The sequence below is a fragment of the Vidua chalybeata genome, chromosome 5, assembly GCF_026979565.1.
Source record: "Vidua chalybeata isolate OUT-0048 chromosome 5, bVidCha1 merged haplotype, whole genome shotgun sequence".
In the NCBI taxonomy this organism is placed as follows: domain Eukaryota; kingdom Metazoa; phylum Chordata; class Aves; order Passeriformes; family Viduidae; genus Vidua; species Vidua chalybeata.
Window position 1 is genome coordinate 8,459,499 of NC_071534.1, and position 18,544 is coordinate 8,478,042.

Consider the following 18,544-nt stretch of genomic DNA (forward strand, 5'->3'; position numbering starts at 1 on the left):
TCTTTCCAAAAAAACAGCACTCTCCTAACAAAATACTGTGACCTAAATCCTGAAGTTATTCAGGCAATGTTTGTGTGGAACCAAAGTTTAAACTTCAACTTTAGGTAGTACCCAGATGGCTGTGAGAAGGGCAAATAGCACGAGCCTTGCCTGTGCTTCCCTGCATAAAGGCACAGAGCCATCTCCCCTGCTTGCAGGTCAAGCAGGCGATGCTGGAAGAACTTTTCTGTGCACTGTCAGGAAAGGCTTCCCCAAAGCTGGAGCAAGACTTGGCAGCACTTCAAGCCACTTCTCGGCTGTCTCATTTCTTGCCTCCTGCAAGCACTGCACAGCACTGCAGCAAACATGGCAAGCAATGACAGCTCTGCCCAAGGAAAGACACAGAGAGCAAACACTGCAATTCACTGGAGGCCCCCCCTTTCCTATTCACCTCCATGATAGCCAGAGCACTTCATTTTCTTCTGGACTTTGCTACACCAAGTCTTTAATAAGAAGCTATGACTGATTCAACCTCTAGCTTCCACACCAGGAGTAAGACAGCAAGGCAAGCCAGCCTGGGACAGCAAGGCATTTTCAAACTACAAAAAGGAACTATCATTTGATCTCTCCTGCTGTGTGGGCCTCATATGTCTAAGATTTAAAAGACCTTCTTGCAAAATGGAAATCCCAGGAAGCAGAAGTGGCAAACTCTTAAAAGGTTCCTCATCTGTTACACCCAAAATAGAGCAGCATCTTGTCCAAGGGAGCCATTTCATTATTTCCACCTGAATCAATGCTTAGATTAGAGGCTCTTCATGAAGGGAAGGTCCAGATTTGGACATAAGCAGAGATCAAAGTGGTGAGAAGTAGGATCTCTTCCCTATTCATTGGAGGAACACCCCTCAGCCTAGTGCATCTCCTGGCCCTCAAAATCCACAGATTTCTCCATACCAACACGTTAGGTGTGAAAAGCACCCTAATAGAAGTACTTGACCCAAACTGAACAAATTTCCTAATTGCAGTAGGACAACACTTGAGGGTGTGGTTACGACAGAAAATCACACCCATGGAAGGATCAGGAGCACCTGGCTGCACCTTATGACTCCTAATGTCCCCGGGGCACAATTATCTCATCAGGTGCCACCTGGCAAGTCTTGTTGCTGAGGAACTGACTTTGCACACTGCATAACTGGGGTGGGGAGAGGAGAGGAGAGGAGCATACAGGGCCAGGCACACATGCTTATTTTAAGTGCATTCCTTAAAAGTGAGTATTTACACCAAGGGGAGACCTTGGCCCTGCTCAGAAGCATGTTTGCATTTGGGGGTTACAAACAAAGGAGCAGGCTGTTGTTTCTGAATCCTGTCCTGCACCTCCACATCCTTGGCACAGCTTGCATTCTATGTTACTGGTTAATGGACATCCCTGAACTTGCAACTCTCCATCCACAGCTTTTCCAACCACTCAGTGCAGCCTACAAGAGTCCCAAAGAGACAGACAGGAAAACTTCTTGGCTGGCAATTTTCAAAATGTTTTGCCTTTCTCTCCAAAGAGAGCACAAAGCCACAGTGAGATGCAGGCTTTATGACTTCCAACGTGCTCTGACCATGAATACAGCATGCTGACTTCAAAGTCAGTGTCTGGGTGAGGCTCTGCAGCACACATCACCACTGCGTGCAAGGTCTTCTCATCTCCCCTGCTCTCTTTCATCCTTAGTTCAAGGTGTGAAGCATAACCTCAACACAACAATTAGTGGATCATGGCCCAGCAAGAGAACACAGAACAAACCTCTGCCTCAGATGCAGAGCTCCTCTGGAACAATGGAGATCACAAAACACATAACAAAGCTCTGTGCCTGAAGGTAAGTTACTCTCGGTCGAAAGGATCTGTCTAGGGGACAAATTTTTAGAGATTAGCCTAATCCAGAGTCTGATGACCTTTAGGTCATAGTGCAAGAACTTTCTCTTTGATACATCTTTTACAACATAACCAGAGTGACATTAACAACAATAACCTGACCCCATCCCTCCCCTCAGAAGCACCTACCCTGGGCAGAGCTCCCCAGAGACAGAGTAGGCAGAAGAACAAAAGACTCCAGGGAGTCTACTAGGGATGTGCCAATCTAATTATTGTGGGCAGTGCCAATGAAAAAAAGCTAACCAAAAACTGTAAAGCTAGTTGATATACCCTTTAGGCCATGGGAGTGGAGAAAAAGGAATTCACTGTGAATCAGAAGCCATATTTATTTGTGCTTCCACCCTCAGCCCTCTTGATAGCGTCAAAGTCCACTGGGTTTGAAGCTACCCTGAGAGATTTAGCAGTAGTCCACAGCAGCAGGGAAGGGATTTAAGTCCAATCCTTTACTTCTTGCTCACTGTGCTGCAGCAGATCTGTTCTCCATCCAACAAAATCATCTTTAAGGCCCTGCACAACAGATCTGATTCAGGAATGTTTCCCTTCCTCTTCATTCCCCTTGAATTTCTCACCCTGAGTCACCGGACTACAATATAACTTTAATGTGGAAAGTTTTGTGGGTACGTTTTGTTTTCTTTTAACTTCAGAAAAGAAAAGGTACAACCAGAGGGGGAAAAAAGTGTCTCATGGTTGAGAGGACTCTTTTGACCAAGAAGTCACATGGCTCCCTGGCGAGCAGCCAAAGGAGTCATGAGAGATGCAGCCATTCCCCTCAGCACTCCCTTAACCATGTCCTGTCTGCTGCCCAGCACGCCAGCGGCCGTCTTGTAGCCCAAGGCCAGCAGCTCTCCAAGGCCAGGACTTGCTCCACGCTGCCCACAGTGGCTGTCTGGCTCCCACGGAAGGAGAAGGCACTGTCAGAAATGATGCTCATGACTTTGGTGAGCAGCCCTTTCCCCTGACCTCTCCCCAAGGCCATGCTGGGCATGGTGGTGAAGAGGGCGATGGTGACGCCGTGCTTCAGATGAGTGCAATCGCGCGGTCTTTGTGCTTGTGGTCAGAAAGAGTCACTGAAAGTAATGACGCAGCACTTACACTGCATTTTCTCTTTCCAAAGTGCTGTGGCAGCTCTTGCTCTCCTGCCCCTCCCCTACTTTCAAGCCTTGCCAGTGCTGTTATTGCCCCATTAAAGCTGTGGGAAACTGAGGCAGGCAGCAGTCACGATACTGCTATTCGGCATCTCAGGCATTGGCCCACTCTCGGACTGTTCCTACCTTCACCACAGAGTGAAACCCACCATGGAGTGCAGTATTTAGAGGGACTGGCCCTGGCCAAGGTCCAGATCAATCAGAGATGTGCTTGGGCTTTTTCAGATGCTTTCCTGTCTTGCTGCCAGGAATGTCAGGACTGGTGCTGGTCCTGCACGTCCATACAGATCTGCTGGGTGCTGCACAGCAACTGCTGCATTCCACCCCAGCAGTGAGGGAAATGATCCTTGCCCAATTCACTTGAATACTGGTAGGATTCATTCTCTTACAATCCCTGAATGAAAGAAATTATTATTAAATAGTAGTCACATTTGATAATTGTCTCACTTCAACCAGACTAGTAAGGTGCATATTATATCCAGTCCCAGTATTGCAGCACTTTAAAATTTTAAATAGGATACAACTCCAAACATTTCCCAGGTCCTGCTTGCATGCAGACAGTGGTTTATATCTTTCTAGCTTATGCTTACTTCCAGCTTTGGGCTTCTCTGCAATACTTCACATGCAACAGCAAATGCTTCAAGGCTTTTGATTTATTTCTCCCCTTAAAAAATTAAATAAGGTTTTGGATTTATGTCTGGTCTTGCTGATTCCAAAGGCCATAATTCTTTCAGTGGCCCATGATTTTGGGCTTTGTCTGGCATGGCCTCCTACTAATATTGTCTTCGTGTATGTTCTTGCGAACTTCCCTATAAATTGCATAAAACAGCAGCCTGTGTCAAGGCTGCATTCAAATGGATACTGTAAGGATAAGGCTGGTGCTGACTTTCTGTTTGGTACTCTTTTTGATTGCACTGGAGTCACTCAGTTGACTGCAGTTGACTGCAGCAGAGTTACTCCTGCTTTATTAGCTTGCTGAGCTGTGGATATGGCCTCAGGGTATAGAAGCCATAGGCCCGTAGTGCTTAAAAGACAAAAGGTAAGAGCTTCCCAAAATTCTACACAGTAATGGCCATTCAGAAGGAAATTATTTTGAATGCCTTTGTTGTGCATTCCAAGTACATGCTGGTGGAGATCCAGCTCACCAACATTACTTTTTGCATCACAAATCTGCCAGTAAAAAGTCCATAGAGTTCCATCAGCTTTGAAAGTGGTGTCACTGCCTAAGTAACAATGTGGCTCTAGTTCAGATAAAACATTTGGGATGCACAGGGACCAGTGGACTTGGTGCCACTACACAGCGGAAATTCTTCTGCCACCTATCAAACTCCTAACCCTCACTTCTTCCTTCACTTGCACACTTGCTCTACCACTGGATGTCTTTTTTCTACTAATTAGGAACTCAGGGTGAAATCTGACCTTGGACAAAGAGCTGGAACAAAGACTGTCACCATGATGATTAAGTGGGATTTTTGCATAAACGTGAAGGTTTTTTTAAGGGAAATCTGATCCACAAGCATAGGCTGAAACAAAAATAAATGTTCAAAACGGTAACAGTGTTATAAGTACAAACTGTATGCACTATTAAAATTATTTCCAGAAAAGAAAGATACAATAACTCCCTGATTTACTCTGTCTTGAGATTTTCTAGAGAAGCTATGATTTGCTGAAAAATAATTAGTAGGTGATAATCATCTTATTATCAGATCCTAGTGGAAGAAAGATGGTTTTATGATGAGAGCAACTATTTGGCCGTCACTATCTTAACCTCAGTAAAACTGCCCATACTCTATTAGAACTGAATAAGCAGCAAACTTTCAGCTTCATCTAGCAAACTGACTTTTAGAAAGAAAGCCCAAGAAGAAAGCATAGAAAAAACAACTCAGCATGTTATCTAAAGGTTTGTCCTAAAAACATTTTGTCAGTAACAGAAGGGAGAAGTCATAGAAATGCATACAGACAGAAAAACCTACTGGTCAAATATTTAAGTCTCTGTATCTAGAATTTCTTTCCATTTTTGCTAATGCAGAATTTGCAATGATCCTTAGGCATGTGTTATAGCAAATGCAAATACATAGGAATTAACTTCCTAGTAAGAAGTTAACAGCAAGTCCTATGCAGCTATCAACAATGGAGAGAAAATACATCTACATTTGGGGGAGGATTGAAGGGACAGCAAAAGAGGAGAGGGTTCTAACAACCCTTAAAAGACTGAAAGACATTCTCCAGAAACATGCCTTCCTTGGCTTTTCTTCCAGAGTACTCCTGTGCCTGGACTTTCTTATCCTCCTACATAATTCTGGGCTTTTAAACCTGAAGCTTTCGGTGACAAGTTTCATCAGCTCATTGATGGGCTGTTCACATGTGCATGGCACAATTCCAAAACAAAAAAGTCATGGAAATTTTGCTTTTCTGTCATGGTTCTCACAGATAGAGGCCTGTCTGGTTCTCATAGAACCCTTCCATGTAGAGTTTTACTGTAACACTATGCAAGTTACATACCTGGGGTAGGTTGGAGAGATGCTCTACAGAAGGGCAGTGGAGCATCAAGGGGGAAAGAGCAAAAATCGTGAGAAGAACCAAACAGACAGGTGAACCTGTATTGCAAAAATTCATCTGTCAGGTAATTAACAGGTAGACATGCTTTGCCAGCAGCCATGAAAGGCGCTGGTGAGAGTCCACAAAGGGTAGAACAACATCCAAAAGTTGTGGGCTGAAGAAACTGGGCTTGCAACATTAACCAATTCTGTAACTCATAGTGTCAGCATCTGTAGAACTCCTTTGATCAACAGCTGGTCCTAGGTTTTTGTTGCTTGGGGTAACTTGGGAGGACTAGAGGGTTAAATTATATTTTGGGGTCAGGAGGTTCTCTCTCTGCATGTCAGCCCAGTCCTGTGCACTGACAAAGCATATGCCAGCATTCTACCCTCAGCATGCCACATTGCCAGGTACATATGGTGCTTTTCCCATTGCAAAAAAGGTGTTTGTCAGTCTAACTGTATAATTGCTGGTCGTTTTGTTTAGCTCTTTAACACCTTCTTTGAAAGACTCTCTTTTGAGCTTTGTTGGGTGTTTAATATGCAAACACATCTGTATTCATCCTTACCTATTCATCTGAATATTTCATATTGCTTTTTACCCACTTTTTATTTTATGTTAGTAACACAACATATGTAGTAATTCCATGCCGTCATCCTACACATTCTGGATCCTGCCACCTTTCCTTATAATTTCTAAAGTAATTAATTGTTTTGCAATTTCAAGGTGTAGTAAACATCTAATTCCTGGAACCTGATGGTTGCAAAGGACTGAGAGAGTTGCCTTCATCCAAATGCATTTGGATCCAAGGATATTCAAGACTTGAGTGCTTGAGAGGAGAGGAGTGAAGAGGAGTGGCCAGTCCCAGATTTACTAGAGCTCTCTGATTTTAGACAGGGATTTTTTTCTGGGTCTCACAGTGAAATGCTGGACTTTACCTCCTAGAGCCACCAAGAAATCATATCACAATCATTCTCCCATCTTTGTGTAGCTGCTTCAATACATGGAAATTTCCTGTGTCAGGCAGGTAAGCCAAGCTTATGGTAGTCCAGCATAAAAATATCCTTTATCTTTCTCTTTTCTGCTGAGCAAAAGCATTAGCTTTAGATGAGCCTGAAAATACTTGATACTCTTTGAAGATTGACCTGTTCTGTCTATAAGCGAACACATCTTCAAGGGATGGTAAAGTGGAAGGAAGTCCTATTACAAATCCTCTTATAGAGAATCATTATTACAGTACCATGTAAAAGGAGAATATAACAGCAGAGCTCTACTTGGGCATTGTACACTGCATAACTAGAGGCTGAGAGAACAAGCTTCCCCTGAAGTCTCAGTTATAAAATGAACAAGGTGCAAAAGCAGGGAAATGATGGATTTACACTGCAGCTCAGTGACTGAGCCAGAGACAATCCCATTCCCATAATAGCCAGCTTAATCACAGAAGTTGATCCTGCCCTGATCTAACCAGGACAGGAAGAGTGGGCCAGCTTGTGTAACTCTGACTGCACCAGCTAAAGTGGGAGCATCATCAGGCTGCTTGGCATTGCTGGTGAAGCTGTGCCCACTACCCCCTTGAAGGCTCTGCCTCATAGAGCAGCTGGGTTGCTCTTTACCTGTGCAGCTCCCTCCAGCACTGATGGATTAAGAAGCAAACTCCAGGGACTCTCTCCAGCAGTCCTAATCTTTAGGGATTAGGCATGACCACTTTCCTGTAGGCATATGAACAATCTGCATTCCTTCTGATCTGCTTCCCACAAGTGTTGAGAAACCCTGTTGTTAGGGATATGGAATTGTAAGGATGTGGAAGCACCAGCAGAACAAATGCAAAACATGCAGAGGAATTATCTTCCTCTACATTTCCTAACCAAGCAGTGATATCTGCTCACCAATATAAATTATTTGCTGTGCTATGGTGTTCGAAAATGTATCTGCTTTGAGCATTTGTGCTGCTATTACTACATACGCACACACTCTCTTAAGAGTTATTCCAAATCAATTCATAGCAAATAACTGAATTAACTGTATCTATGTGCCAGCAGATAATCCCCGAATAAACTTCTTCAGAACCGACTCTCGTGTTGCTGGTGAATGGATCCTGCACTAAATAAGATGAGCAGTAAAAGAGGTGAACCAATGGAAAACCGATGAGCACCATCTTCTTTAGAAGCAGCTGAATATGTGTGTGTGTGTACAGACACATGCACACTCTCACATGCACTGCAAGATACAGTGCCAGTGTTCTGCATAATCCTGGCATTTAGACATTTATGCTAATTACACTGATATTATTTAATGGCAGCTTTATATTTTAAATATTTAATTGGATTACCAAAATATGCCCAGCATTAAAATGCATCAGCTATTGGAGCCACAGTCATTTTTTTTTCAGAGAGGCAGACACTAATTTCTTCTGGTTGTAAAAGTGTTCACAGTGCCTCAGAAGGCCAAAGGATACCAGGCAAGCACACTGAAGAAGATGACTTTATCAGATAGCACACTTACAATATAGAAATCAATTTTATAAAGGAGTCGGGTTTTAAATTAATTTTGGATACAATTGACCATAGTGTAACTTTCTTCCCAGCTATTGCACAAAAAACACTGAGGTGTGGTGCCCATTTCATTTCATTTCACCATTGCCTTTTCCATTCAGAAAAATCTGATGGGATTTTTGCTTGACAGGTTTTCTCACAGAATAATAGGGCAGCATCCCATCTCCCCCGGCCTGCATTCCCTGCACCAAGAAAGACTGAGCACGGACACCCCGCACTCTACTTGCTTGCCCGCTGAAACTCACCCCCTCTGTCCCTGAAGGAGCAGCAATGCAGAAGCCAAGGAGTCGTTCCCATAGCCGAAAGATGATAGAGATCTCGGGGAAAATTAACATAACCATTGACAGTCCCTGAGAGCTCACTAAATAGCAGCTTGGGAAGCATCCTCCCCTCCGGAGGGCGAGGGTAGCAGAAACAGACACCAGCAGATAATGCTCCAACAGACTCTACTATGCTTTAATCTTCCAAAGCTAGCATTAGTAAGCCAAAGAAGTATATTTACCCACCAGACAAACACCACAAGTTCAGTAGGCTACTCTCCATTAAGCACTGAAATAACTCCTCTTTCTTTTCACTTCCTACGGAGAGAGAGGCGAAGCACCGCAGCCCGCCCGGCTCTCCCGCCGCTGCCCCTGCTCTCTGGGAGGGATGGGGGGGACACAGTGGAAAAGGAGCAAGTGTAGCCGGGGGCTGGTGCTGGGGGTGGCACGGAGGAGAAGCGGGGGGGGTCGGGTCCCGGGGACCCTGTCCCCAGCGGCCCCGTGCGCGCTGCTTTCTCCCCGGGAAAGCAGCCGGCTCCGTGCCTCCGGAGTGATGGATGGAGGGAGGTGGGCGTCGCTTTGGGGCTCCGCTTTGTTGGGTTTCACCTCCTGATCCCTTTCCCTTCTGCTCTGCTGGGCTGCAATAGCCACCTCGGCTCCAGCTCCACGGGTCCAGCTCCGAGTGACCCGCCGCGGAGGGGATGAACTGGGGACGGCCCAGGGAAAGGCGAGAGAGCATTATTTATCCACCACAACTCCTCATTGTCGCGGGGCAGTGCTCAAAAGATCCACAAGCTGTTGGCTTTAAATAAAGCAGGCATTGCTTCCCTTGTATTTCCCCTCAGCAGTCGCCTTAGTATTATTATTATACTTCTATAGCTTTTGCTTTCGGACCTTATAATTATGTCACACAGCAAGGGAAACCGCCAGCATCCCAGCATCTGGTGTGCGGTTGCAAACTTTTGTTTTAAGATTTGAACTATTTATAGAAGGAAAACTTTGTAGGATAGTAATTTCCTACGGTTTTGAGAAAAATATGGCTACGCTTATATTAAAAGGGTGTATTTATTTATTTATTACGACTCCTTCCTCCTGTATAAAAAAAAAATAATAACCACAAAAAAAAACCCAACCAACCAAAGATAGCACGGCAAGCTTTTTTACAAGCTATCGGTCACCTACGCAGCAGACATATCCCTCCTGTGAACAGAAACAGGCAGCCCTGGTTGAATTAATCTAAAGTGCTTCCATAAATCTAAGCGCTTTTAAAAATCGGTGGCAAAGACATGTGCATTTCATTAAGAATTAAGAATGTAGAAATAGGCTTTTTCTTTCTTTTTATATGCGTGTTTATTCCTACTTTTCTCCCATAGCAGTAGGATATGTTTTTTCCATAGCCCACAGAAAACAGACGGACACACACACATGGACGAACAGACGCGCACGTGCTTGTTTATGTGCATGTGCTCCTGTGCGCGCACACAGAGAAAAAAAAACCCAAATATATATAAATCCACGTACAGTTCAGGGATAGGACCTCAAATTCGCATCCGTCGGGGCACAAAAAAACTGAGGTCGGCTTGGGGGTAGGAGAGTAGGGAAATCCGTCCGACCCCGGCAGCCGGGACAAATGTGGGGCCGGGGATGCCGAGATGGGGTTCCCCATCACCGACAGGGGTGAACCCCTCTGCCGCAGCCCCCGCAGCCTGGGCAGGCTCCAAACAGCCCCAGAGCTCCCCCGGGCCCGACCCCCGCGTTCCGGCAAGGAGACTCTTGCCCCGGGGCTGGGGGGATGCTCAAGGGAGGGAGAAGGCTCCCCGATTTTAAAGCGGCTCCCTCCGCCGGGTACCTGCCGCCGCAGCGCCCTCCTCTCCGCACGGCTGCCCCGCGGCGCGGAAAGGTCCTCCGGAGTGCAGGAGAGCAGAAGCCCTTGACAGGTCCCCGGCAGCCCCTCTGGACTCCGGCTGCAGTCCCGGACGGGCCCGGCTCCCCCACGGCCGGCGCGGGGACCCCGGCCCACCACCCCTGCCACCCTAAGGCGACGGCCGACGGGCACAGAGACCTGCCGGGGGACCTGCAGGAGAACGACGGCGGACACTCTCTCCGCAGCCCACACGGACTAGCCCAGCCACTTCTTATCCACCGCAACGACAGATACAGATATAGATATTAAAAAAAGAGACCGAAATTCCTCGCAGTCCCACCCACCGACTCTCATTTCCCCCACCCCTACCTCCACCCCCTTCCTCACAAGGAAAAAGTCCTGGAGCCAGCTCTAACTGCGGGGCTGGAGATCCCTCCGGAGCGAAAGCAGCCGGCCGGCGAGCGCCTCGGCGGCGGGGACTCTCCGCGGGCGGCCCGGGCTGGGCGCTCGCCGCCGGCTGCGGCAGCCCCGCGCTCCCCGGGACCTCCGCACGCAAACAGCCTTCCCCCGACGGGCGCGAAGCGATGCCCATCTCCGGTTTGGCAGGAGGAGGAGTCGGGGTCGGAGTCCCCAGGGGAGACGCCGGCCGCTCCGCGTCCCGTTGCCCCGCCGCCCTCCCAGGTGCGCCGCCCCCGCTGCGGGCACGCCGGGCCCCGGCCTCGCCGGCGGGGCAGCCCCGGGAGTTACCTGGCGGTGCGTCCCTTCCCCCGGCGGGGTCCGACCAGCAGCGCCAGCACCGCCACCAGCACAGCATCTCCTCCTCCTCCGCCGCCACCACCACCACCATCCTCACCACCACGCACCGCACGGAGCTGCCGCCCGTGCTGGCTTCTCCCGGCTCCCTCTGCTCGCTCTGCGCATTGCCCCTAGGTAGCTGCTAGCGGGGGCATTGCAAACAGTATTTGGAAAAAAAAAAAAAAAAATCTGGATCACTTACAGGTAACTCCCACTGGTAAGGATGAGGAAAATCTGAGGGTAATACACTGAGAGTAACACACTGCGAGATGAAAAAAGGATCATGGCTGAATCCCGTTTACACTCTTGAGTTCGCTTCCTTGGTTATTCCTTTCTGGCCCCCCCTGGTCGTAATTCCCCACCCTTTTTGGTGTCAGCTGTGGCTTGAATCTGAGTTGGAATCCAGTCCCTTGGGCTTGGGGGGGCTTTGTCTGTCTGTTTGTTTGTTTGTTTGTATTGTTGTGTGTAGTATTCCCCTGGTGCTAATGCTGCTCCCTGTGCAGAGTGTGTGCTGCTGCTGTTGCTGCTCTTGCTGCTGCTGCTGCCTCTGGGCTCCTGCCTGTCATGTCTCAGTGGTTGGAAGTTGTTACAGTGGGTTCTCGTGTCGGAATGAGGATGGTTTAAGGGATTTGGATGGCAGAAAGTGCCTCTCTCTCTCTCTCTCTCTCTCCCTCTCTCTCTGTAACTCTCCTGAGGCCCGGGGCTGCCATTGGGCAGTCAGTCACTGCAATCCGCCTACTTTTTTCTCTCCCTCTCCCTTTTTTTTTTTTTTTTTTTTTTTTTTTTTTTTTTTAGGGGGAGGATGACAATGGAAAGACACTGATCTAGCCCGGGCTGCAATGAATCCGTGCTCCCTGGCTGAGCCCTCTCCGTACACCTCGCCCGTCAAGAGCTCATTTCGCGCTCCGTGGGGCATTTTTAACTCCCCCCCCCGCCCCCCATCAGCGCTCCGTGGGCTGAGAGTTCCCTGCTTCTGCCATGGCACTCTTAGCTCGCCCTGCGAGAGGCTGAACGAGCTGGCAGCTTCCAACTCCACTCCGGGCTAATTGCTTTATTGTGGCCGGCTGTCCCGGTTCCATCGAAGGGTTCCGCCTTCCCTCCAGCCTCAGCGGGGGTTTGGCTGTTGTTGTTCCCCCGATGTTAAAAATTAGGCTTCGATTTCAGGAGCAACGTCAAGAAAAAAAGGAAAATATATGTAGTCATATCCTTACTGAGTGAGAAATAAAGACATGCACACTCGTAGCTTCCTGGCGAGATTTGGTTTCGCGGGAGAGCAGCGAAGGGAAAAGACTAGTGTGGAAGAGCCGCTGTAGGGAGCGAGCGGGGAGCGGCTGCCAGCGGCTCCCGGCTCCCCACACCTCTCGCCACTCTCGCAGGAAGAGCTTTCGTCTCCGCTCTTCCCTTTGCATCTCTCGTTTCCGAGAAGATGCAAGTCCGAAGAGGCGTTTCCCGGCAGGTTTGCTGCCTCTCCCCCACCTTCCCCCTGAGCCGAGCGACTCCTGCCCCTTGGCACCGCCGCGCCCTGCGATAAAGAGATGCTCGACCCTTCCCGCTCCGGCGGGCCTGAGCCCTGAGCCCTGAGCAGCCCCAGGCGTGCAGGAGACAGTCGCTCTTCCTCTGCATTGTTGGGCGTCCGTCCTTTATTTCGGAAGTGCTGAGAGCGATGGTGAAATACGTGCGCTGCGGATACCGGCGCTGGGGTTTGAAAACGAACCCCGAAAAATAAACGGCCACCGAAGACACTTAGACTGAAATGCAGCTGAAACGAACAAGAACCAGGCTCCGAAGTGTCCTCGGTCTGTAAATGTTCGTCTCAGGTTAATTGCCTGTTGACTGAAGGTGTCTTGGCTAAGAGCTCTACCGAACGCCCTGGTAACACCTTCTCCAGTTAACTAGCCCCAGAACATGGGTGCAGCTGTCAGCGACACAACGAAATATGCCCTCAGATGGACTGGGAATTGCAGAACTGGTACAAAAACGTTGTATGCCGCTCAATATGCGATAAAAATCTTCTCGGGTTTGGTTGCTTTAACCACTTTCATCTGCAAGTTCAGCACAGACGTTGGGGCAGTCAATGTCCTTTCGAGAAACGTTGATCTCGGTTAACAAGAGACGGAAGCTTAAGTCTTTCAACGACTACTTACATCCCAGAACCGTCTTATTTATAATTATTTCAAATTCTAGAATACACGTATTTATACTTCTGTAAGTGTGCATGCAAGTCTATATATAGCGAAAGAGTTAGAGATGGGCACTCCTCAGTGCCCTTTTCCCTGCTAGACATGTGGCTGGGGCAACTCTGCTGAACGTGAAAGCAGGAGAACGAGTAGCCCCTTTAATGTTTTATTTCTAGCATTTGTTCCGCTTCGGATAGGTATTTTAAATGTGCGTCTGGTTTTAGAGATGTACCTGGGGTAGGGGGGAAGGAGGGGGACAGCGAACTGTAAAAATACAAATAAAAGTCGGCACTGGAAAACTTCGGACTTGTGCTGGCAAAATTTGACCCACTCCACCTGAAACGAAGACGGTTTACCAATTTTCATAATTTTCAGGTCGAAACTGACTTTATCCACAGATGTGTTGTGTAGGGGAAGAAAAGTCGTACAAAGAAACCAAACCGTGCAGTTTCTTTTCGGGGAGTTAATTTTTATTCTAAAACCACGGACCGGTTATTATGGCGAAAAATTATTGATGATGAATGATGAGGAGGAGGAGGAGGATCAAGATTATGACGATGATGATGAGAATAACCTTGCAAATTCCATCCAAATGGTTTCTGTACATATGTCAGCCGGGGCAGAGAGAACCACACTCATTTTGTTGATTGAAGACGGAAACATTCCCTTCAATAAAATGTCACACTGGAAAAGAGGTATTGTCGGTAATGTCTTATATGGGCACTTCAGCATCTGTCGCTCCTTTTCCCACAAACAGCTGTGTTTTGGACAAAATGGGGCAGAATTACACTGAAATAGTTGCCGACACTACAGTCGGGCAGGCACTAATAAACTATTTGCTTTTTTTTTTTTTTTTTTTTTTATCTTCCGTATTATCTATCTATTCCCAGCCGCGGTTCCTTTTTTACCATAAGCCTGGGAAGAATCCGGCAGAAGGGCACGTCGGAAGCCGGGAAGATGCGCCAGGTGGGCAACACACCGGGTCCTTTCTGGGCGGAACCGTGTGTTTGTTGTATCTCATCGAGCTGCAAGTCCAGTGCCGGGGAGAAGAAGGCAATGAGTCTCAGAATGAGAGGTGTCTGGCCGATGGGAGAGCAGGGAAGGGGGGTGGCGGCAGCACAACGACAGGTGCCCGTGGAGGGGCCGGGGAGGGCATGGTCCCGCCGGTGGGACGGCGCCAGGCAGTCCCGCGCCGCGGCCGCACCGCCCGGCGCTCCGGGCGGAAATCGCGCGGGTCTCCTCTCGGGGCCTCGCCGCGGCTCCCGGCGCTCCACGTGCTGCCCGCCGTCGAGGCTGAGCTCCGGCCGCTGCCTGCCGAGGGCTGGGGAGACAGAGCCGACCCGGGCGGGCTCCCCGCGGCCGAACAGCCCCGGGGATGGCGAGGGCAGCAGGATTTCGTTGGCCTTTACCGCAAACGTCGCAAAGCCAAGGCGAACTTCGCCGTAGGGGAGGCGAGCGGGACCGGCTCTCACGTTCCCCGCCGCAGCATCCCTGGGAGTCCCGGGAAGCGGAGTGCTCCGGCCTTCCCAGAACGGGCCGGGGTCCCCGACGTCCGCAGCCCTATGCACCCTCAGCTCGGATGGACACGAGCTTCCCTGCTTCCCTCAAAGGGGTGCCGACACCTTTCGTTGCTCCTTTGGGCAGCGCCAGCTCCCGCCGCCCGCATCCCTCTAACGTCACAGTGACCCTCTCTCCGCAGGAAAAGGGGGGGTCTTCCCGCTCCCTTTGGAGCTGCCCGGCTGTTACCTTTCTTCTCCTCCAGAATAAAGAGGAAAAGGGTGGGGTTTGCCCCCAGATCTATGATCTGGGTATTGTCCACGACTTCATCTTTCCAAAAGACACATCATTCATACCCAGAGCTTCCCCTGTCATTTGCATCCGTAGTACTGCTGTAATTTTAAATTTCTGACGTATTTAATAATTAAAACGGTATCCGAATTAAACGGTATCCGAATGCTCTGTGATCTTGGCAGGAAATATTTCTGTTTCAATCCTGCCTAGGTCAATATTTGATGTGACCTGTTACCGCGGGGGGTTACATGAAGTCAGCAAGGCTGCAGATATTCAATGCTTCGGTGCCTGGAAACTTCATCGACAGAAATATTAAGGGATGCTTCACCTCACCCCTGTTTCTCCAGCAATCTGGAGGACCGGAAATAGGAACGACAGAAGATCCCCTAGAGGAAGGACTACTTGAGTGGGACCTGCTTTCTTCTCCTAGCTGGAGGAGATAGTGACTTCTTTATGGGATCCTGCCATGTCACCCCATGCAACACCCCGGCCCGTCCAACAGCTTATGTATCGCGTTACTTTCTCTCCCCTCGGCGTCATGTTTGCCACCAAAAGTGGAGCTTTTAGCACGTTTTATCAAGATACGAAGACATGCTCAGCAGAAAAAAAAAAAAAAAAAAAAAAAAAAAAAAAAAAAAAAAAAAAAGCCCACAAAAAACCACCTGCCAAGACTCCCCTCCTTGCCGTGGTTGTCACGACGGCTCTCTCCTTCCCACTAAAATCAACCGAATGCCCTGGAAGACATTTTATCCACCTTCACCTCCCCCTTTTCAAAGCAAAGATCTCCAGAAAAGGCATCATTACACCCAAAGGATATGGTTTCAACAAAATGGTAGTTCCAGTGGCTGATGAAAGAGGAAATAATTGCATCCCACATGCCTAGCCTAGAAGTAGCCCTGGATCTCAGAGCAAATTTCTCTCCTATTGTTCAGAGAAAGTGAAGTATCCTCATCGCCTTACAGGCATGGTGATGGATCTGATAGGGTTTCTGCAAAGGCTTTTACTGTTCCTGATGTCCGCTCAGTTTCACTTCCAGGCTCAGTCCGACAGCATTCTTGTGATTTTTGCTCTGAATCCCCTTCTAAAACAGCCAAAATAATTTTCGAAGACAGATCTGCCTTCCAGACTGCAACATGTGCCCAACCCTCTGTTCCCTTCGGTCGCAGCGAAAGCAATAGCTGTACCATTGCCCTCATTTTCCAAAGCGTTGTCCTTGAGCTCGCCTTCCTCTCTGTGACGGGTGTGCTGTACAAAGTCCTCACACTATTGAAGTAGATTGGGTACCCTGTCATCGCTTCATTTACGGATACACAGCCTCAGCAAATTCGCTACACATCTAAACTCCCGGCAATACGAGCCTAGAAGGGGACAGAGCCCATCGCTGCCGACCCCGGCTACGACAAAGGGCGGCGCAGGTTCTCGGCCCCGCAAAGGTTAGAGCACTGAAGGGACCTGTCTCCAGCAGGCAGGATTTGGAGCTATCCCCGGGCATGTGGCTCAGCCGGGGCAGGGGCGGACGAGGGCTCCCCACCGGCACACGGCAGGGGGCAGCGCGTAGGCCGTGCCCCTTCCGCATCCGCGCATCCTCCGCGGGTCGCCTGCGGGGCAGCGCCCTGCTCCGCCGGCCACCGCGGCGGCACCTGCGGCCGCAGGGGCGGGCCGAGAGCCGTGCCAAAAATACCTAAATAAGCAAACACAAAGGGATGCGATCCGGCTGGTGCCCGCCGAACAACCCGCTTAGAACCCTCCGGGAAGCAGCCTGCAGGTCCCGCCGGCACCCTGAAAATGGGACAGCTCTGCCCTTGCTGCCTGCAGCTGCGGGAGCTCCTGGTGGGCTATACAGAGCCTGCCGCTCCCTTTCTCATCGTCGAGAAGCCCAGTTTAATTCCTTCCCCCCCCGCTGTTTAACCTTAATCCTCGGCTCTGGCGCGCTCCCTCTTGCAGATTCCCTCCCTCTCCTCGCCCCCTCCTCCCACCGCTGCCTGGGCTGCTGACAGCGGGGACGTGGCTGTTCCCGCCGCGCACCGTGCGCGGAGCAGCGCCCGCGGCGGCGGGTCCCGGCGGGCAGGGCCGGGCCGCTCCTCGCTCCCCGTCGCCCTCCCGCTCTGCTGCCCCGGCCGGGCTCCAGCCTGCCCGTCGCTCTGGGGAACTTGCCCGTTCTCCTGCCTTTGGGAGCTGCCCTTTGGCTTCCCCGTCCTCTTCCACGTATTGATTTCAAGGTGGGAAGTGAGCGGTTTTGGATTGCAACTCACCTTATGTATTCTTGATCATTAAAAAAAAAAAAAAAACCAACAACCAAAAAGCAATATTAAAAATCCCGCAAAGACAGGATCTTTAAAGAGTTTGTAGTTCGACAGGTAAGGACTCGGCTGGGGCTCAGGAATGTGGAAATTCAACTCAAGTCAGCCTACTGCGACGAGCAATATTAATAAGGGCATACAGGCACTGGGGGGAGAGACAGAGGGAAAGAGGGCGAAACTTGGCAACCAAAATAACCGCATGCACTCGATTGCGGTGATCAAACACCGAGGAGCAAACAGCGGGCTCCCCGGGAGCCCCTGCCGCACCCTCCAGGGCCCCGGGCCGGTCCCTTCGCCTGAGCCCGCTTGGCTTCCCGGGAGCACCAGAGCAGAGGTAGCCGGACCAGTTGTCAAGTTAATTTCAACACGTCTGTGTGATGGATAGAAACGCAAATTGTGTCTAGGCCTGCATAAACCAAATCCCTGAGCGCAGGTTCAGAGCAGGGATTCCCCTCCTCCCGCCCCTTTCGCCTAATACCTCAGCTCTGTTCTATTGTCCCAGCAGCAGCGCCTGAGTTAACTCTGTCAGACTGCTTTTTCTTTTTCCTTTTTTTTTTTTTTTTTTTCCTCTGAGGGTACTGTAAGCCAGAGATAATATTTAAGTTCGCTTAAGCAGTACAAAATAAAAGGATCCGTCATCACCCGCGACCGGCTCCCTGCAGGCTCGGGGCGGGCGGAGCGCCCCGCCGCCGGGCATGGCCCGGGATCGGGGGAGACGGCCGTGCTTCGGGGGGCTGCCGGCGCTTGGACACCCGGAGGCGGAGAGAGAAATAATCATATATTTTCTTTTCCTTTTTTTCCCCCTCCTCTGCAGTATTTTGCTCCCAACTCCGCACTAACGTGACCCAAAAGCCAAGGAGATTTGTCGTGCAAAAGGACTTACCCTAATTTGACATAGATGACTCCAAAGCATAGAAACACGTAGAAAATCCACTTCCGAAAGTTTCTGTGCATGATCTAGAAAATGGACTGAGCCATAAAAATTGCACAAAAAGCCGAACTGATCTTGTCGATTAAATCCCAGTCAAGAGCATTGCTGAAGCTACCCAGGAGCAAAGCCGGCCGAGCTGTAAAAAGTCAACTCCGCGCAGATAGGCAGCTCTTCCCAGAGCCATGGTGACCGAAACCGGCTTCGATATTAAAGCTAAAGAGGAAGAAAAAACGGAAAGGGCTGCTCAAAACAGTAAAACAAAACCCCAAGACAGACAGTCTGAGGGAGAGAATGAGC

General features: G+C 49.6%; 1 protein-coding gene across 1 annotated transcript in view; it reads right to left on the reverse strand.

Annotated features, from left to right (window-relative positions):
- Positions 1 to 18,270, reverse strand: part of WNT7B (Wnt family member 7B) — a 93,295-nt gene extending 75,025 nt beyond the window's left edge. The window contains exon 1 of the mRNA XM_053944054.1: positions 18,200 to 18,270. Within this exon, the coding sequence (XP_053800029.1) occupies positions 18,200 to 18,270 (71 nt within the window). The remainder of the gene's footprint in view (positions 1 to 18,199) is intronic.
- Positions 18,271 to 18,544: the final 274 nt, after the last annotated feature.